The sequence below is a fragment of the Chiloscyllium plagiosum genome, unplaced genomic scaffold (assembly GCF_037043375.1).
Source record: "Chiloscyllium plagiosum isolate Xiang-an unplaced genomic scaffold, Cpla_swu_hap1 HiC_scaffold_10, whole genome shotgun sequence".
In the NCBI taxonomy this organism is placed as follows: domain Eukaryota; kingdom Metazoa; phylum Chordata; class Chondrichthyes; order Orectolobiformes; family Hemiscylliidae; genus Chiloscyllium; species Chiloscyllium plagiosum.
The window spans coordinates 1,806,853-1,825,647 of NW_028270148.1; the positions used below are offsets into that span (position 1 = coordinate 1,806,853).

At 47.9% G+C, this 18,795-nt stretch overlaps 1 protein-coding gene across 1 annotated transcript in view; it reads left to right on the forward strand.

The window, feature by feature from the left end:
• The first annotated feature begins 468 nt into the window (after positions 1–468).
• The window catches only part of pomca (proopiomelanocortin a), a 39,754-nt gene continuing 21,427 nt past the window's right edge, over positions 469–18,795 (forward strand). Inside the window, exons 1-2 of the mRNA XM_043695221.2 lie at positions 469–484; positions 9,202–9,357. Of these exons, the coding sequence (XP_043551156.1) occupies positions 9,229–9,357 (129 nt within the window). The 5' untranslated portion in view covers positions 469–484; positions 9,202–9,228. The remainder of the gene's footprint in view (positions 485–9,201; positions 9,358–18,795) is intronic.

The window sequence follows — 18,795 nt, forward strand, 5'->3', positions numbered from 1 at the left end:
AAAAGACAGGAGATGTGATCTTGTGTTGACACCGCCTGTAATTGTCCAGCTAATTTGATGTTGATCTGTTGAAACGTTTCTGTGTAAATGCACACTGAAGCTTAAAATCAGCGTTTCATTGAGAGGAAAGGTTTGTAAATTAAAAACGGTGTCATCAGTGACCAATGAAGTTTTTGAAAAGTGTTAGGTTTTGAGAGGATGCTGTGAAATTTCCTGTGTGGAGAGGTGCTAATCCCCTGCACTGTGTAACCAGTGGAAAAGGTTCTGTTTACACATGCAACGTCTGTTAAAAGCTCTGATTCCTTTGGAGTGCTAGCTGTTTCAGATTTCCTACAATTATTGTCCTTGAAAAGGTTGATTTAATCGTGATGACGCGTTTCTTTGAAGTACAAATAGGAAGAATGGTATAAAAAGGCAGAGAGTTGCAGTTGAAGCAGATAAAGGGACAGAGCTTCCGCTAGAAGTCTCTTCACAACCAGAACAGGTAAGAGAATCGGGACTGACCATGTATTTATTCATAATGGGGAAAGAAATTGGTTACTTGTTTAATAGTGACTAGCTTAAATACTCTGAAATTCTTACAGGTCTCTTATGTATCAGCATTTATTGCATAAGTCCTGGACATTTGTAAGATCATCCAGATATTCCTGTACTGACTTATCTCACCAATACTGCAGCACTGTCCCAGCCTCCTGTGCAGTCTCTCCTACACCCCACACCCTGCTGTCCAGTCACTCCCACACCCCAGACCCTGCTGTCCAGTCACTCCTACACCCCACACCCTGCTGTCCAGTCACTCCCACACCCCACACCCTGCTGTCCAGTCACTCCCACACCCCAGACCCTGCTGTCCAGTCACTCCCACACCCCAGACCCTGCTGTCCAGTCACTCCCACACCCCAGACCCTGCTGTCCAGTCACTCCCACACCCCACACCCTGCTGTCCAGTCTCTCCCACACCCCACACCCTCCTGTCCAGTCTCTCCTACACCCCAGACCCTGCTGTCCAGTCACTCCCACACCCCACACCCTGCTGTCCAGTCACTCCCACACCCCAGACCCTGCTGTCCAGTCACTCCCACACCCCACACCCTGCTGTCCAGTCACTCCCACACCCCAGACCCTGCTGTCCAGTCTCTCCTACACCCCACACCCTGCTGTCCAGTCACTCCCACACCCCAGACCCTGCTGTCCAGTCACTCCCACACCCCACACCCTGCTGTCCAGTCACTCCCACACCCCACACCCTGCTGTCCAGTCACTCCCACACCCCACACCCTGCTGTCCAGTCACTCCTACACCCCACACCCTGCTGTCCAGTCACTCCCACACCCCACACCCTGCTGTCCAGTCACTCCCACACCCCACACCCTGCTGTCCAGTCACTCCCACACCCCAGACCCTGCTGTCCAGTCACTCCCACACCCCACACCCTGCTGTCCAGTCACTCCCAGACCCCACACCCTGCTGTCCAGTCTCTCCTACACCCCACACCCTGCTGTCCAGTCACTCCCACACCCCAGACCCTGCTGTCCAGTCACTCCCACACCCCACACCCTGCTGTCCAGTCACTCCTACACCCCACACCCTGCTGTCCAGTCACTCCTACACCCCACACCCTGCTGTCCAGTCACTCCCACACCCCACACCCTGCTGTCCAGTCTCTCCTACACCCCACACCCTGCTGTCCAGTCTCTCCTACACCCCACACCCTGCTGTCCAGTCACTCCCACACCCCAGACCCTGCTGTCCAGTCACTCCTACACCCCACACCCTGCTGTCCAGTCTCTCCTACACCCCACACCCTGCTGTCCAGTCACTCCCACACCCCAGACCCTGCTGTCCAGTCACTCCTACACCCCACACCCTGCTGTCCAGTCACTCCCACACCCCAGACCCTGCTGTCCAGTCACTCCTACACCCCACACCCTGCTGTCCAGTCACTCCCACACCCCAGACCCTGCTGTCCAGTCACTCCCACACCCCACACCCTGCTGTCCAGTCACTCCCACACCCCAGACCCTGCTGTCCAGTCTCTCCTACACCCCACACCCCACACCCTGCTGTCCAGTCTCTCTACACCCCACACCCTGCTGTCCAGTCTCTCCCACACCCCACACCCTGCTGTCCAGTCTCTCCTACACCCCACATCGCAGGTCAGGTGAATTGGCCATGCTAAATTGCCCGTAGTGTTAGGTAAGGGGTAAATGTAGGGGTATGGGTGGGTTACGCTTCGGCGGGTCGGTGTGGACTTGTTGGGCCGAAGGGCCTGTTTCCACACTGTAATCTAATCTAATCTAATCTAAACTCTACTGTCCAGTCTCTCCCACACTCCACACCCCACAGACTGCTGTCCAGATTATTTTTAAATATATTTAATGTTTTACCGATTAATTAGAATTAAGGGGTAAGACATATTAGGAGACCCCCAAACCATAGTCTGCTTGTCTGTCTGTACATGGGAAGCTGGGCACATTAACTGGGCCGAGGAGTTGCATGTGTATAAGATGTGCATTCAGTTGCAGTTCCTAGACGCCCGGGTTTCGGAGGTGGAGCAGCGTCTGAGGTCATTGAGCAACATTTCTGAGGTGGAGAGTATTGCAGATAGTGAGGTGGTCATACCGCAGACTCAGACTCCGCAGGAAGGGAATGGGTGATCACCAGGCAGAGCAGGAGGGCTACGCAGGCAGTACAGGAATCTCCTGTGGTTATTTCCCTGCAAAACACACATACCATTTTGGTTACTGTCGAGGGGAATGGCATCTCGGGGATAACAGTAACAGGCAAACTCTTGCACCATGGATGGCTCTACTGCAGGGTGAGGGTGAAATCAGTATGCACATGGTATAGTTGTAGGGGATTCAATCATAAGGGAAGTGGATAGTCATTTCTGTGTCTGCAAACGAGTCCAGGATGGTGTGTTGCCTCCCTTGTGCTCAGGTCCTGGATGTCTTGGGGCAGTCGCGAGACATTCTGAAGGGGGAGTTTGAACAACCAGCGATCGTGGTACATGTTGGTACTAACGACATTGGTTAAAAAGGATGAGATCCTAAAAGGATGAAACCCTTGAAATGTGGGCCTCAAATGTTGTTATCTCAGGATTTCTGCCACAAGCTAGTCAGAGGAGAATCAGCAATATATATAGGATGAACATGTGGCTGAAACAATGGTGTGAGGGGAGGGTTTCAGGTATGTGGCACATTGAACCGGTTCTGGGGGAGATGGGACCTCTACACCTGGGCAGGACTGGGACAGGTCACACCTGGGCAGGACTGGGACAGGTCACACCTGGGCAGGACTGGGACAGGTTACACCTGGGCAGGACTGGGACAGGTCACACCTGGGCAGGACTGGGACAGGTCACACCTGGGCAGGACTGGGACAGGTCACACCTGGGCAGGACTGGGACAGGTCACACCTGGGCAGGACTGGGACAGGTCACACCTGGGCAGGACTGGGACAGGTTACACCTGGGCAGGACTGGGACAGGTCACACCTGGGCAGGACTGGGACAGGTCACACCTGGGCAGGACTGGGACAGGTCACATCTGGCCAGGACTGGGACAGGTCACACCTGGGCAGGACTGGGACAGGTCACACCTGGGCAGGACTGGGACAGGTTACACCTGGGCAGGACTGGGACAGGTCACACCTGGGCAGGACTGGGACAGGTCACACCTGGGCAGGACTGGGACAGGTTACACCTGGGCAGGACTGGGACAGGTCACACCTGGGCAGGACTGGGACAGGTCACACCTGGGCAGGACTGGGACAGGTTACACCTGGGCAGGACTGGGACAGGTCACACCTGGGCAGGACTGGGACAGGTCACACCTGGGCAGGACTGGGACAGGTTACACCTGGGCAGGACTGGGACAGGTCACACCTGGGCAGGACTGGGACAGGTTACACCTGGGCAGGACTGGGACAGGTCACACCTGGGCAGGACTGGGACAGGTTACACCTGGGCAGGACTGGGACAGGTCACACCTGGGCAGGACTGGGACTGATAACCTTGATGGGGTACTTGGTAGAGTGGTTGGGGAGGGTTTAAACTAGTGTGGCAGGGGGAATGGGAACCAGAGCAGTAGAGTGGTAGATGCAGAGGTAGAAACCAAGGCAAACATTACTAAGAACAAGAACAAAGTGAGGTCTGCAGATGCTGGAGATCAGAGCTGAAAATGTGTTGCTGGAAAAGCGCAGCAGGTCAGGCAGCATCCAAGGAGCAGGAGAATCGACGTTTTGGGCATAAGCCCTTCTTCAGGAATGAGGAAAGTGTGTCCAGCAGGCTAAGATAAAAGGTAGGGAGGAGGGACTTGGGGGAGGGGCGTTGGAAATGCGATAGGTGGAAAGAGGTCAAGGTGAGGGTGATAGGCCGGAGTGGGGTGGGGGCGGAGAGGTCAGGAAGAAGATTGCAGGTTAGGAAGGCGGTGCTGAGTTCGAGGGATTTGACTGAGACAAGGTGGGGGGAGGGGAAATGAGGAAACTTGTGAAATCCGAGTTCATCCCTTGTGGTTGGAGGGTTCCTAGGCGGAAGATGAGGCGCTCTTCCTCCAACCGTCGTGTTGCTATGGTCTGGCGATGGAGGAGTCCAAGGACCTGCATGTCCTCGGTGGAGTGGGAAGGGGAGTTGAAGTGTTGAGCCACAGGGTGGTTGGGTTGGTTGGTCCGGGTGTCCCAGAGGTGTTCTCTGAAACGCTCCGCAAGTAGGCGGCCTGTCTCCCCAATATAGAGGAGGCCACATCGGGTGCAGCAGATGCAATAGATGATGTGTGTGGAGGTGCAGGTGAATTTGTGGCGGATATGTGTGCAACCTCCACACACATCATCTATTGCATCCGCTGCACCCGATGTGGCCTCCTCTATATTGGGGAGACAGGCCGCCTACTTGCGGAGCGTTTCAGAGAACACCTCTGGGACACCCGGACCAACCAACCCAACCACCCTGTGGCTCAACACTTCAACTCCCCCTCCCACTCCACCAAGGATATGCACGTCTTTGGACTCCTCCATCGTCAGACCACAACAACACGACGGTTGGAGGAAGAGCACCTCATCTTCCGCCTAGGAACTCTCCAACCAGAAGGGATGAACTCAGAGCTCTCCAGTTTCCTCATTTCCCCTCCCCCCACCTTGTCTCAGTCAAATCCCTCGAACTCAGCACCGCCTTCCTAACCTGCAATCTTCTTCCTGACCTCTCCGCCCCCATCCCCACTCCGGCATATCACCCTCACCTTGACCTTGTTCCACCTATCGCATTTCCAACGCCCCTCCCCCAAGTCCCTCCTCCCTACCTTTTATCTTAGCCTGCTGGACACACGTTCCTCATTCCTGAAGAAGGGCTAATGCCCGAAACGTCGATTCTCCTGCTCCTTGGATGCTGCCTGACCTGCTGCGCAGTTCCAGCAACACATTTTCAGCTAAGAACAAGAACAGGCAGGAAATGCTGCTGAAAACAGCAGGGGAGGTGTCTGAAAAACATGTATTTCAATGTGAAATGTATAATAGGCAACATAGATGAACTTAGAGTTTGGTTAGTACTTGAAACTATGATATTATTGTGATTAAGGAGACTTAGAGTCATAGAGATGTGCAGCACAGAAATAGACCCTTCAGTCCAACTCGACCATGCCGACCAGATATCCTAATCTAATCTAGTCCCATTTGCCAGCACCCGGCCCATATCCCTCTAAACCCTTCCTATTCATATACCCATCCAGCTGCCTTTTAGTTATTGTAATTGTACCAGCCTCCACCACTTCCTCTGGGAGCTCATTCCATACACGCACCACCCTCTGTGTGAAAAAGTTGCCCCTTAGGTCCCTTTTAAATCTTTCCCCTCTCACCCTAACTCTTTGTCCTCTAGTTTTGGACTCCCCCACCCGAGGGAAAAGACCTTGCCCCCTCATGATTTTACAAACCTCTATAGGTTATTTTAAAAATTTAATCAAGAGACATATCTCAATAAAAATATAATCAAAAAAGAACCCACTCTATTCGCTATTGTAGATTTACAGTAAGGTTACATTTAAAAACAATGCACTTATCTGTTCCTGTGCTGTGAGCTCTCCCACACAGGTTCCTCCAAGGTCAGCTGGGAATTTTGCTGTTTATTCATTTTTCGCAGATGCAGTTTGATGTCCAGACATAGTTGAACTCAAACAGGAAAGGCAGTGGGTGTGCAGATTCTGAAAGAGGTACAGGACTGGCAGCTGAATCCTCCGGGATTTAAATGTCTCAGATGTGATAGAAAGGGATGTAAAAGGGAGTTGGAGAGTTGCATTACTGGTAAAGGATTATCTCGCAGCTATACTGACAGAGGATATATCAGAGGACCCGTGCAGTGAGACAATATGGAATAGGAAAGGTAAAATTATAATACTGGGGTATACTACAGGCTTCTAAACAGCCAGGGGAGGATAGAGGAGAGAATATGCAGACAGATTTTGGAAAGATGTAAAAACAGCAAGATTATTGTGGTGGATGATATTAACTTCCCACTTATTGACTGGGATTCACTTTGTGCTAGGGGTTTGGAATGGGGCAGAATTTGTAACAACCATTCAGGAGGGTTTCTTGACACAGTATGTAAACATATGGATGCTGTCTGACCTGCTGCGCTTTTCCAGCACCACATTTTTCAATTCTGATCTCCAGCATCTGCAGTCCCCACTTTCTTCCAGTATATAAACTGTCCAGCAAGGGAAGGGGTTTTGGGAAATGAGCCCGGCCAGGTGAGTGAAGTTCCAGTGGGGAGCATTTTGAGAGTAGTGACCATAATACAGTTGGCTTTAAGATACTCATGGATGAGGATAACAGCAGTCCTTGGGATAAGGTGTTAAATTGGAGGAAGGCAAGCTACAACCATATTAAGTAGGAACTGGAGATTTTTAATTGGAGTCAATTGTTTGAGAGTAAATCCGCATTAGACATGTGGGAATATTTCACAAGGTAGTTGATAAAGGTTCAGGAGCAGCACGTTTCTACAAGAATGAAGGATAGGTATGGCATACTGCCAGGGGAGATGGTGGAAGCAGACACATTAGTAGCATTCAAGAAGCACCTGGAATACACCAATAGGAAGGGAATAGAGGGATACGGATCCTGTAAGTGAAGGTAGTTTTAGTATGGGAGGGCAAAATGTGTCACTGCAGGCTTGGAGGGCCAAAGGGCCTGTTCCTGTGCTGTATTGTGCTTTGCTCTGAGTTCTTTGTTCTTTGTCTCATTGCACTTCTCCCTTTCTCAATCTATCACCATTCAGATGTAAACCAGTCTTCCTTTTTTGCTTTTAAAGTGGATAACCTCACATTTGTCAACATTATCCTGAATTTAGGCCACTCCCCCAGCCTGTCCAATCACACTGCAACATCTCAGCATCCTCCCACCTCGCTTTGTATCATTTGCAAACTTGGAGATAACACATTTAGTTCCCTCATCTAAATCACCTACGTATATTTTATAAATATTATGGACAGGTTACATGCAGGAAGGATGTTCCTGATGTTAGTGAATCCAGAACCAGTGGTCATCATTTAAGGAGAATGGGAAAAACTTTCAGGACTGAGAGGAGAAATTTCTTCACTCAGAGAGTGGAATTCATTGCCAGAGAAAGTGGTTGACACCAAAATATTTAGCGTTTTTAAGAAGGAGGTAGATGTGGCACTTGTGGTGATTGAGCTTCAATGATCATCTTGCATCATAGTGAATGGTGGAGCAGGCTCAAGGAGCCAAATGTCCTACTCCTGCTCCTATCTTCTTTGTTTCTATTTTAATGGAGAGAGATATCCAGAAAGATAAGAATAGCTGAAGAGATCGAATTGGAGAAAAAGAGATTGAGTGTGGAGAGCGAGAGAGAGACATGGAGAGCTCATGTAAAAAGAGACAGAGAGAAGGACAAGGAGTGCTGCAGAGAGGGAGAAAAAGACAAAGGGATACATAGAGAAAAATTAAAGGAACTGGACAGAGAGAGACATGCAGAGCTGCAGAGAGAGAGAAAGTGAAGGGAAGCTGGGGAGAAATATCCAGAGAGACACAGATAGTTGGAGTGTGCAAGCTGGAGAAAGGGAGATTGAGAGTCAAGGGAGAGAGAGAGACAGGGAGAAAGAAAGAGAGAGAGAGAGCAAGAACGAGAGAGAGAGACAGAGAGAGACATTGAGGGGTCATGCAAAGAGAGGCAGAGAGCAGGACAAGGAGAGATGCAAAGAGGGTGAGAAAGCTGGAGAAAGGGAGATTGTGACTTGAGAGAGTTTCAGAGAACTGGAGAGAGAGTGAGAAAGACATGGAGAGCTCATGCAGAGTAAAACAAGGAGAGATGGAGCAGAAGACAAGGGAAGAGACAGAGAGAAACTAGGAGAGCTGGACAGAGAGAAACATGGAGAGTTAGAGAAAGAGAGAGAGAGAAAAGGAAAGCTAGAGATAGATGAGATCATGATAATTACAGGCCAGAAAGGCCATTAATCCATCCACAGACCCTGGCACCTCACCCCAACTAGAGAAACCAAAGATGTATTTCAAAGATTCTACAGCATCTGCATTCACTCTATCTGGCGGTTTATTCCTCTTCGATTAGTCTTTTTCTGCCATTTATTTTTACTTAAATCAATATCCACATTAAATTGGAATTTTAACCATCATATTTACCTTCATGTGGTCATCTCCCAGAGCGAAAAGCCCCACTCTCTTTCTCTGGCCATCGCTGTGGGGAATATCTAAGCTGTCAGGGATTTTAAAGCTATGGATAGCATCTAATCAAAGTGGATGAAGGATGTGGACCGCTTTCAAATTATTCCAGAGGCAAGAAGGCTCCACTTGGGTAGCGTGTAGTTGATCAGGATAGGGCTTTCTCTGCCGTTGCCATTTACACAGGGTTACATCACGTAGTTCATGCTGTTATGTCGCAGTGGGATATGGCAAGAATATAGCCCCCAAAATATAGGCCCTTACCTCAGTCAGGACAGGGATTGGATCTATGTAGTAAGAGTCATTCTTCAGTTAACTCTTAGCCAAATGAGCTAACTGCCATTTCCCATAACTCAGACTCTGACTTTCAGGGATTCCCTCAGATCTGCCCATCATAGTTAAGTCTCTTTCAGTGGCTGAGCAGAACTGAACACAATAGACAGGATGGGTCTGTAGCATGAGGCACAGTGTACTGGGGAAGGGTTTCTGTCTAATGTAGTTTTCTGTTTTCTTTCTGGAAAGAATTTCTGATCCTGAGACCTGACTATCATGCAGCAGTCAACATGGAGAAGTATCCTGGTGATGTTCAGCATGTCGTGGACTCTGACATCTGGCCAGCTGGGGGATTGCTGGGACCAAAGCAAGTGCAAGAAGCTGTTTTCAACTCCAAAAGTGATGGTAAGCAAGAATCCAACTAAAATACTCACACAATCACTCACTGCAATTACCATTGAAGAAACTGAAACCATTGTCTTCATTCCTGACCAAACTTGGTTCAGTCATCCCTGAGTATTATTCTGGTCACTGACTGAACAACATTGTTTAGCACCTTTCAGTTCTATTTAACATCCAGCTGAGCTCTGGGCTACTTATTGTCTTCATCATAAAAACATTGCCCATTACCAGCTCATCTATAGTGGAAATCCTCATGCAAGTTTTCAACTCACACATTCTGCCCATTTAAAATTCTGCTGCCAAATATCTAAAGTAGACAAGCAGGAGGCTGAAAGAACACAGCAAATAAGGCAGCATCAAGAGGTGGAGAAATCGATGTTTCAGGTATAACCCTTATTCAGGAATGTCGACTTCTCCACCTCCTGATGCTGCCTGGCTCGCTGTCTTCTTCCAGCTTCCTACTTGTTTACTTTGGATTTCTGCATCTGCACCTTTTTTTGTCTCTAAACAAGTATCTAAATATAACCACTTACCTTTCACCCTTGAGTTTGTTGACCTGCATTGACCCTTTCATTGGCAACAGCATGAATTTAACACGATCATCATGTGGAAATCACTTAATGGCCTCACCCATTTATTGTGGTTAGGGTGGTGGCCTCGCAATATTATCACCAGACTATTAATCCAAAGAGCTAGGTAATATTCTAGGTATAAAAAATGCTGGAGATCACAGCGGGTCAGGCAGCTTCCATGGAGAGAAAACAAGCTAACGTTTCCAGTCAAGATGACTCTTCATCAGAGCTGACATGAAGTGTGGAAGGGACAGACAATCAGAATTCCTATCAGACAGAAGAGCAAAGCTTCTTCAGGGTGGGTACTCCTCAAAGAGACATGGCAGTTCATTAAACACAATGTAGGAGCAAATTACTGCAGATGCTGGAACCTGTACAAACGTGCTGGAGATCACAGTGGGTCAGGCAGCCTCCATGGAGAAAAAGCAAGCTGATGGAAGGTTGGTATGCATGATGCACTGGGCTGTGTTCACAACTCTGTAGTTTCTTGCAGTAGATTAGATTAGATTACTTACAGTGTGGAAACAGGCCCTTCGGCCCAACAAGTCCACACCGACCCACCGAAGCGTAACCCACCCATTCCCGTACATTTACCCCTTTACCTAACACTACGGGCAATTTAGCATGACCAATTCACCTGACGTGCACATCTTTGGACTGTGGGAGGAAACCAGAGCACCTGGAGGAAACCCACGCAGACACGGGGAGAATGTGCAAACTCTACACAGTCAGTCGCCTGAGTCGGGAATTGAACCCGGGTCTCTGGAGCTGTGAGGCAGCAGTGCTAACCACTGTACCACCATGCCGCCCTAACTTTCCAAACCAAGCTATAATGCGTTAGGATAGGATGCTTTCTATGGTGTATCTATAAAAATTGGTAAGAGTCATAGAACCATAGATTATTATAGCATGGAAACTGGTCTTTCGGCCCAAACTGGTCCATGCTGACCATTGTATCCACTCAGTTACTTCCCGTTGTTGCATTTTGGCCATATCCCACTAAACCCTTTCCCAGCCATGTACCGATCCAAATTTTTAAAAAAATGTTGCTATTGTACCTGCCTCAAACATTTCCTCTGGCAGACCATTCCATACATAGAACACAGAACATTGAACATAGAACATGACAGTGCAGTATAGGCCCTTTGACGCTTGATGGTGCACTGGAATGTGGAACCAATCTGAAGCCCATCTAACCTACACTATTCCGTTTTCATCCATATGTCTATCCAATGACCATTTAAATGTCCTTAAAGTTGGCAAGTCTATTATTGTTGCAGCCAGAGTGTTCCACACACTTATTACTCTCTGAGTAAACCACCTCTGACATCTGTCCTATATCTATAACTCCTCAGTTTGAAGCTATGTCCCCTTGTGCTAACCATCACCATCTGAGGAAAAAGGCTCTCACTGTCCATGCTGTCTAACCCTCTGATTTTCTGATATGTCTCAATTAAGTCCCCTCTCAACCTTCTTCTCTCTAACGAAAACAGCCTCAAGTCCCTCAGCCTTTCCTCATAAGACCTTCCCTCCATACCAGGCAATATCCTAGTTAATCTCCTCTGAATCTTTGCGAAAGCTTCCACATCCTTCCTATAATGTAGTGACCAGAACTGTACGCAATACTCCAAATGTGGCTGCACCAGTGTCTTGTACAGCTGCAGCATGATCTCATGGTTCCGAAACTCAATCCCTCTACCAATAAGTGTTAGCACAACATATGCCTTCTTAACAACCCTATCAACCTGGGTGACAACTTTCAAGGATCTATGTACCTGGACACCGAGATCTCTCTGCTCATTTATACTACAATTCTTACCATTAGCCCAGTACACTATTCTTGTTGCTCCTTACAAAGTGAATCATCTCACACTTTTCCACATTAAACTCCATTTGCCACCTCTCAGCCCAGCTCTGCAGCTTATCTACGTCTCTCTGTAACCTGCAACATCCTTCAGCACTATCCACAACTCCATCGACCCTAGTGTCACCCACAAATTTACTAACTCATCCTCCTACCCTCTCATCTCGGTCATTTATAAAAATGACAAACAGCAGTGGCCCTAAAATAGATCCTTGCAGTACACCACTAGCTGAACTCCAGGATGAACATTTCCCATCAACTACCACCCTCTGTCTTCTATCAGCTAGCCAATTTCTGATTCAAACTGCTACACCACCCTCAATCCCGTGCGTCCATATTTTGTGCAATAGCCTACCGTGGGGAACGTTATCAAATGCCTTACTGAAATCCATATACACCACATTAATCGCTTGACCTTCATCCACCTGTTTAGTCACCTTCTCAAAGAACTCAATAAGGTTTGTGAGGCACGACCTACCCTTCACAAAACCGTGTTGACTACCTATAACCAACTTATTTTTCTCTGGATGACTATAAATCCTATCTCTTATCACCTTTTCCAACACTTTACCCACAACTGAAGTAAGGCTCACTGGTCTATAATTTCCAGGACTGTCTCTACTCCCCTTCTTGAACAAGACAACAACATTTGCTATCCTCCAGTCTTCTGGCACTATTCTTGTAGACAATGGCAACATAAAGATCAAAGCCAAAGACTCTGTAATCTCCTCCATGGCTTCCCAGAGAATCCTAGGATAAATCCCATCTGGCCCAGGGGAATTACTATTTTCACACTTTCCAGAATTGCTAACACCTCCTCCTTATGAACCTCAATCCCATCGCGTCTAGTAGCCTGTATCTCAGTATTCTCCTAGACAGCATTGTCTTTTTCCAGTATAAATACTGATGAAAAATATTCATTTAACGCTTCCCCTATCTCCACAGACTCCACACACAACTTCCCATTGCTGTCCTTGATTGGCCCTAATCTTTGTCTAGTCATTATTTTATTCCTGACATACCTATAGAAAGCTTTAGGGTTTTCTTTGATCCTCTCTGCCAATGACTTCTCATGTCCCTCCTGACTCTTATTAGCTCTCTCTTTAGGTCCTGCCTGGCTAACTTGTAACTCTCAAGTGCCCTAACTGAGCTTTCACATCCCATCCTAACATAAGCCTTCTCCTTCCTCTTGACAAGAGATACAGCTTCTTTAGAGTTCCCTCGCACGACCACTTCCATCCTGCCTGACAGGTACATACTAATCAAGCACACGCAGTAGCTGTTCCTTGAATAAGCTCCACATTTCAATTGTGCCCATCCCCTGCAGTTTCCTTCTCCATCCTATGCATCCTAAATCTTGCCTAATCGCATCATCATTGCTTTTCCCCCAGCTGTAACTCTTGCTCTGCAGTATATACCTATCCCTTTCCATTGCTAAAGTAAACATAACTGAATTGTAGTCGCTATCACCAAAGTGCTCACCTACCTCCAAATCTAACACTTGGCCAGGTTCATTCCCCAGTACCAAATCCAATGTGGCTTCACTCCTTGTTGGCCTGTCTATATACTGTGTCAGAAAACCATCCTGCACACATTGGACAAAAACTGATCCATCTAAAGTACTCGAACTATAGTTTTGGGGCAGCATGGTGGTTCGGTGGTTAGCACTGCTTCCTCACAGTCCCAGGGACCCAGGTTCGATTCCCACCTCGGGCGACTGTCTGTGTGGAGTTTGCGCATTCTCCCTGTGTCTGCGTGGGTTTCCTCTCACAGGTCAGGTGAATTGGCCATGTTAAATTGTCCATAGTGTTAGGTGCATTAGCTAGGGGTAAATATAAGGTAGGGGAATGGGTCGGGAAAGGTTACTCTTTGGAGGGTTGGTGTGGATTTGTTGGGCCGAAGGGCCTGTTTCCATACTGTAGGGAATCTAATCTATTTCCAGTCAATATTTGGAAAGTTAAAGCCCCCATAACAACTACCCAGTTATTCTTGCTCCTATCCAGAATCATCTTTGCTATCCTTTCCTCTACATCTCTGGAACTACTCGGAGGCCAATAGAAAATTCCCAACAGGGTGACCAGTCCTTTCCTGTTTCTAACCTCAGTCCATACTACCTCAGTAGATGAGTCCTCAAACATCCTTTCTGCCACAGTAATGCTGTCCTTGACTAACAATGCCACACCTCCCCCTTTTTTACCATATTCTCTGTTCTTACTGAAATATCTGATTTCCAGAACCTGCACCAACCATTCCTGTCCCTACTCTAACCATGTCTCCAAAATGGCCACAACATCAGAGTCCCAGGTACCAACCCATGCTGCAAGGTCACCCACCTTATTCCGGATGCTCCTGGTGTTGAAGTAGACACACTTCAAACCACCTTCCTGCTTGCCAGTGAACGTTTGTGACCATGAAACCATATTTCTGACCTCACTGCTCTCAACCTCCTGGACACTGGAACTACAATTCAGGTTCCTATTCCCCTGCTGAATAAGTTTAAACCCTCCCAAAGAGCATTAGCAAATTTTCCCCCTGCAGGAGATTGGTACCTGTCTGGTTCAGGTGAAGACCATTCTGTTTTTAGAGGTCCCACATACCCCTGAATAAGTTGCAATTATCTAGGTATCTGAAACCCTCCCTCGTGCACCATCCCTGTAGCCACGTGTTCAACTCCTCTCTCTCTCCCTATTCCTTGCCTCAATAGCAAGTGGCATGGGCAACAAACCAGAGATAACAACTCTGTTTGTTCTAGCTCTAAACTTCCATCCTAGTTCCCTGAATTTCTGCCTTAAATCCCCATCCCTTTTCCTATCTATGTCGTTGATGCTTATGTGGACCATGACTTGGGGCTGCTCTCCCTCCCCCTCAAGGATCCCGAAAGCACGATTCAAGACATCATGAACCCTGGCACCTGGGAGGCAACACACCAACCGTGAGTCTCTCTCGTTCCCCCAGAACCTCCTATCTGTCCCCCTAACAATGGAGTCCCCAATGGCTAATGCTCTGCTCATCTCCACCTTTCCCTTCCGAGCAACAGGGACAGACTCTGTGCCAGAGACCTGTACCCCATGGCTTACCCCTGGTAAGTTGCTCCCTCCACCAGTATTCAAACACTATACTTGTTATTGAGGGGAAAGGCCACAGGGGATCCCTGCACTGCCTGCCGGTTCCCTTTCCATCCCCTGATAGTAATGATGCACCACTCTCTACATGAAGACGTTGCCCCTCAGATCCTTAAACCTTTCCCCTCTCACATTAAACCTATGCCCTCTAGTTTTCAATTCCCCATCCCTGGAAAAAAACAAAATGCCCCTCACAATTTTATATACGTCAATAAGGTGACCCATCATTCTCCTATATTCCAAGGAATAAAGTCCTCTCCTGGCCATCCTCTCCCTATAACTCAAGCCTCCGAGTCCTGGCAACTTGAGGCCAGGCCCCCTCAAAATGTTTCCAGAAGGTCACCCAGACCTGACCTTTTTTAGTTCTATTAGGCAGGATGGTTATTCCAGGAGTGATGCAGCTGGTCAAACCACTCAGATTTAAACAAACAGAATTTATTTACAGACCACTGAATGAAACACAAACAAAAGAGAACAGAGTATAGAATAACTTAACCTGCCTAACTTAACATGCCTAACTTAACCCGCCTAACTTAACCCGTCCGAGAACCCAACACACTCTTTTGCAACTTAATGATGCTATTCCAATTTCTTGCAACATCCCCATAAACACACCCCTTGGCAAAAAAAAGGTAAATTCAAGCCCAGGTTCTCACAGGAGTGATGTGAGAGAGAGAGGATCTGCCAGGGATCATTTGCTGAAGCATGGATCCTCTGTCCCCACCAAACTAAAAAAATCCCAGAACTGGGAGAATTGACCACTCCCCTTTCGTTGTGTAACTGTTCTAAAAAAACCTAAAGGCATTCCCTTATTGTTGACTTAGGCAGTCTCTGGTAGCCATATCAGCACCTCTGCCTTTTACAACTCCTTTTGGAATAAAACAAGGACAACATAACCTTGTTGAAGGAGCAGCATTATCACATTTTCCAGTTTAACTATGTCTTTCCCATAACAAGGTGACTGAAACTGTACAGAATACTCTAAGTGTGGCCTCACTAATGACCTAAGCAGCTGTAGCAATCCTTGTACTCAATGCCTCGACTGATGAAGGCTAGCATTCTTCACAACTTTGTCTATCTCAGACTCTGCTCTTAACGAACTGTGTATGTGTATTCCTCAGTCCCTCTGTTCTACAACACTCCTCATTTGGCTTGATTTTCCAAAAGTTGAAACTTTATTGCTGGAACAGCACAGCAGGTCAGGCAGCATCCAGGGAACAGGAGATTCGACGTTTCGGGCACAGGCCCTTCTTCAGGAATGAGCAGAGAGTGTTCAGCAGGAGAAGATAAAAGGTAGGGAGGAGGGACTTGGAGGAGGGGCGTTGGAAATGTGATAGGTGGAAAGAGGTCAAGGTGAGGGTGATAGGTCGGAGTAGGATGGAGGCGGAGAGGTCAAGAAGAAGACTGCAGGTCAGGAAGGCGGTGCCGGGCTGGAGGGATTCGGCTGAGACAAGGTGGGGGGAGGGGGGATGAAGAAACTGGTGAAGTCCAAGTTCATCCCCTGTGGTTGGAGGGTTCCCAGTCGGAAGATAAGACGCTCCTCCTCCGACCGTCGCGTTGTTGTGGTTTGGCGGTGGATGAGTCCAATGACCTGCATATCCTCGGTGGAGTGGGAGGGGGAGTTGAAATGCTGTGCCACAGGTTGGTTGGGTTGGTTCGTCCGGGTGGCCCAGAGGTGCTCTCTGAATCGCTCCGCAAGTAGGCGGCCTGTCTCCCCAATATAGAGGAGGCCACACCGGCTGCAGCGGATGCAGTAGATGATGTGGGTGGAGGTGCAGGTGAATCTGTGGCGGATATGGAAGTTTCCACCGCCAAACCACAACAACGCGATGGTCGGAGGAGGAGCGTCTTATCTTCCGACTGGGAACCCTCCAACCGCAGGGGATGAACTTGGACTTCACCAGTTTCTTCATCCCCCCTCCCCCCACCTTGTCTCAGCCGAATCCCTCCAGCCCGGCACCGCCTTCCTGACCTGCAGTCTTCTTCTTGACCTCTCCGCCTCCATCCTACTCCGACCTATCACCCTCACCTTGACCTCTTTCCACCTATCACATTTCCAACGCCCCTCCTCCAAGTCCCTCCTCCCTACCTTTTATCTTCTCCTGCTGAACACTCTCTGCTCATTCCTGAAGAAGGGCCTGTGCCCGAAACGTCGAATCTCCTGTTCCCTGGATGCTGCCTGACCTGCTGTGCTGTTCCAGCAATAAAGTTTCAATTTTGATCTCCAGCATCTGCAGACCTCACTTTCTCCTCTTTGATTTTCCAAAATGCAACACCTTACACTTGTCTGTATTGAATTGCTTTTACCAACCCTCAGCCCACTTCCCTATCTGATCAAGATCCCTCTGGAATTTTTGATAACTTTCCTCGCTATCGATACCTCCTAATTATGAATCATCTGCAAACTTACTAATCCTTCTTGATGAAGGGCTTTTGCCCAAAATGTTGATTTTCCTGCTCGTCAGATGCTGCCTGACCTGCTGTGCTTTTCCAGCGCAATTCTAATCTAGAAACTTACTAATTATGCCTTGTACATCCACATCCAGATTATGTATGAAAATAACAAATAACAAAGGTCCCAGCACCTTCCTTGTGGCACAGCGCTAGTAACTGGGCTCCAGTCCAAGAAACAACCTTCAACCATCATCCTTTGCTTCCTACCATCAAGCCAATTTTGAATCTAATTAGCTAGCTCTGCCTGGATTCCATGCGACCTAACCTTCACGATTAGCCTGTGATATGGGACTTTATCAAAGGCCTTACTAAAGTCTATACAGACAATATCCATTGCTTTCCACTCACCTGTCCTAGAGTCAGAGTCATAGAGATGTACAGCATGGAAACAGACCCTTTGGTCCAACCTGTCCATGCCGACCAGATATCCCAACCCAATCTAATCCCACCTGCCAGCACCCAGCCCATATCCCTCCAATCCCTTCCTATTCATATACCAATCCAAATGCCTCTTAAATGCTGCAATTGTACCAGCCTCCACCACATCCTCTGGCAGCTCATTCCATACATGTACCACCCTCTGCGTGAAAATGTTGCCCCTTAGGTCTCCTTTATATCTTTCCCCTCTCACCCTAAACCTATGGTCTCTAGTTCTGGACTCCCCGACTCCAGGAAAAAGACTTAGTCTATTTATCGTATCTATGCCCCTCATAATTTTGTAAACCTCTATAAGGTCACCTCACAGCCTCTGACCCTCCAGGGAAAACAGCCCCAGTCTGTTCAGCCTCTCCCTGTAGCTCAGATCCTCCAACCCTGGCAACATCCTTGTAAGTCTTTTCTGAACCCTTTCAAGTTTCACAACATCATTCCGATAGGGAGGAGACCAGAATTGCACACAATATTCCAACACTGGCCTAACCAATGTCCTGTACAGCCACAACATGACTTCCCAATTCCTGTACTCAATACTCTGACCAATAAAGGAAAACATACCAAACGCCTTCTTCACTATCCTATCGACCTGTGACTCCACTTTCAAGGAGCTATGAATCTGCACTCCAAGGTCTCTTTGTTCAGCAACACTCCCTAGGACCTTACCATTAAGTGTATAAGTCCTGCTAAGATTTGCTTTCCCAAAATGCAGCACCTTGCATTTATCTGAATTAAACTCCATCTGCCACTTCTCAGCCCATTGGCCCATCTGGTCCAGATCCTGTTGTAATCTGAGGTAACCCTCTTCGCTGTCCACTACATCTCCAATTTTGGTGTAATCTGCAAACTTACTAACTGTACCTCTTATGCTCACATCCAAATCATTTATGTAAATGACAAAAGGTAGAGGGCCCAGCACTGATCCTTGTGGCACTCCACTGGTCACAGGCCTCCAGTATGAAAAATAACCCTCCACCACCACCCTCTGTCTTCTACC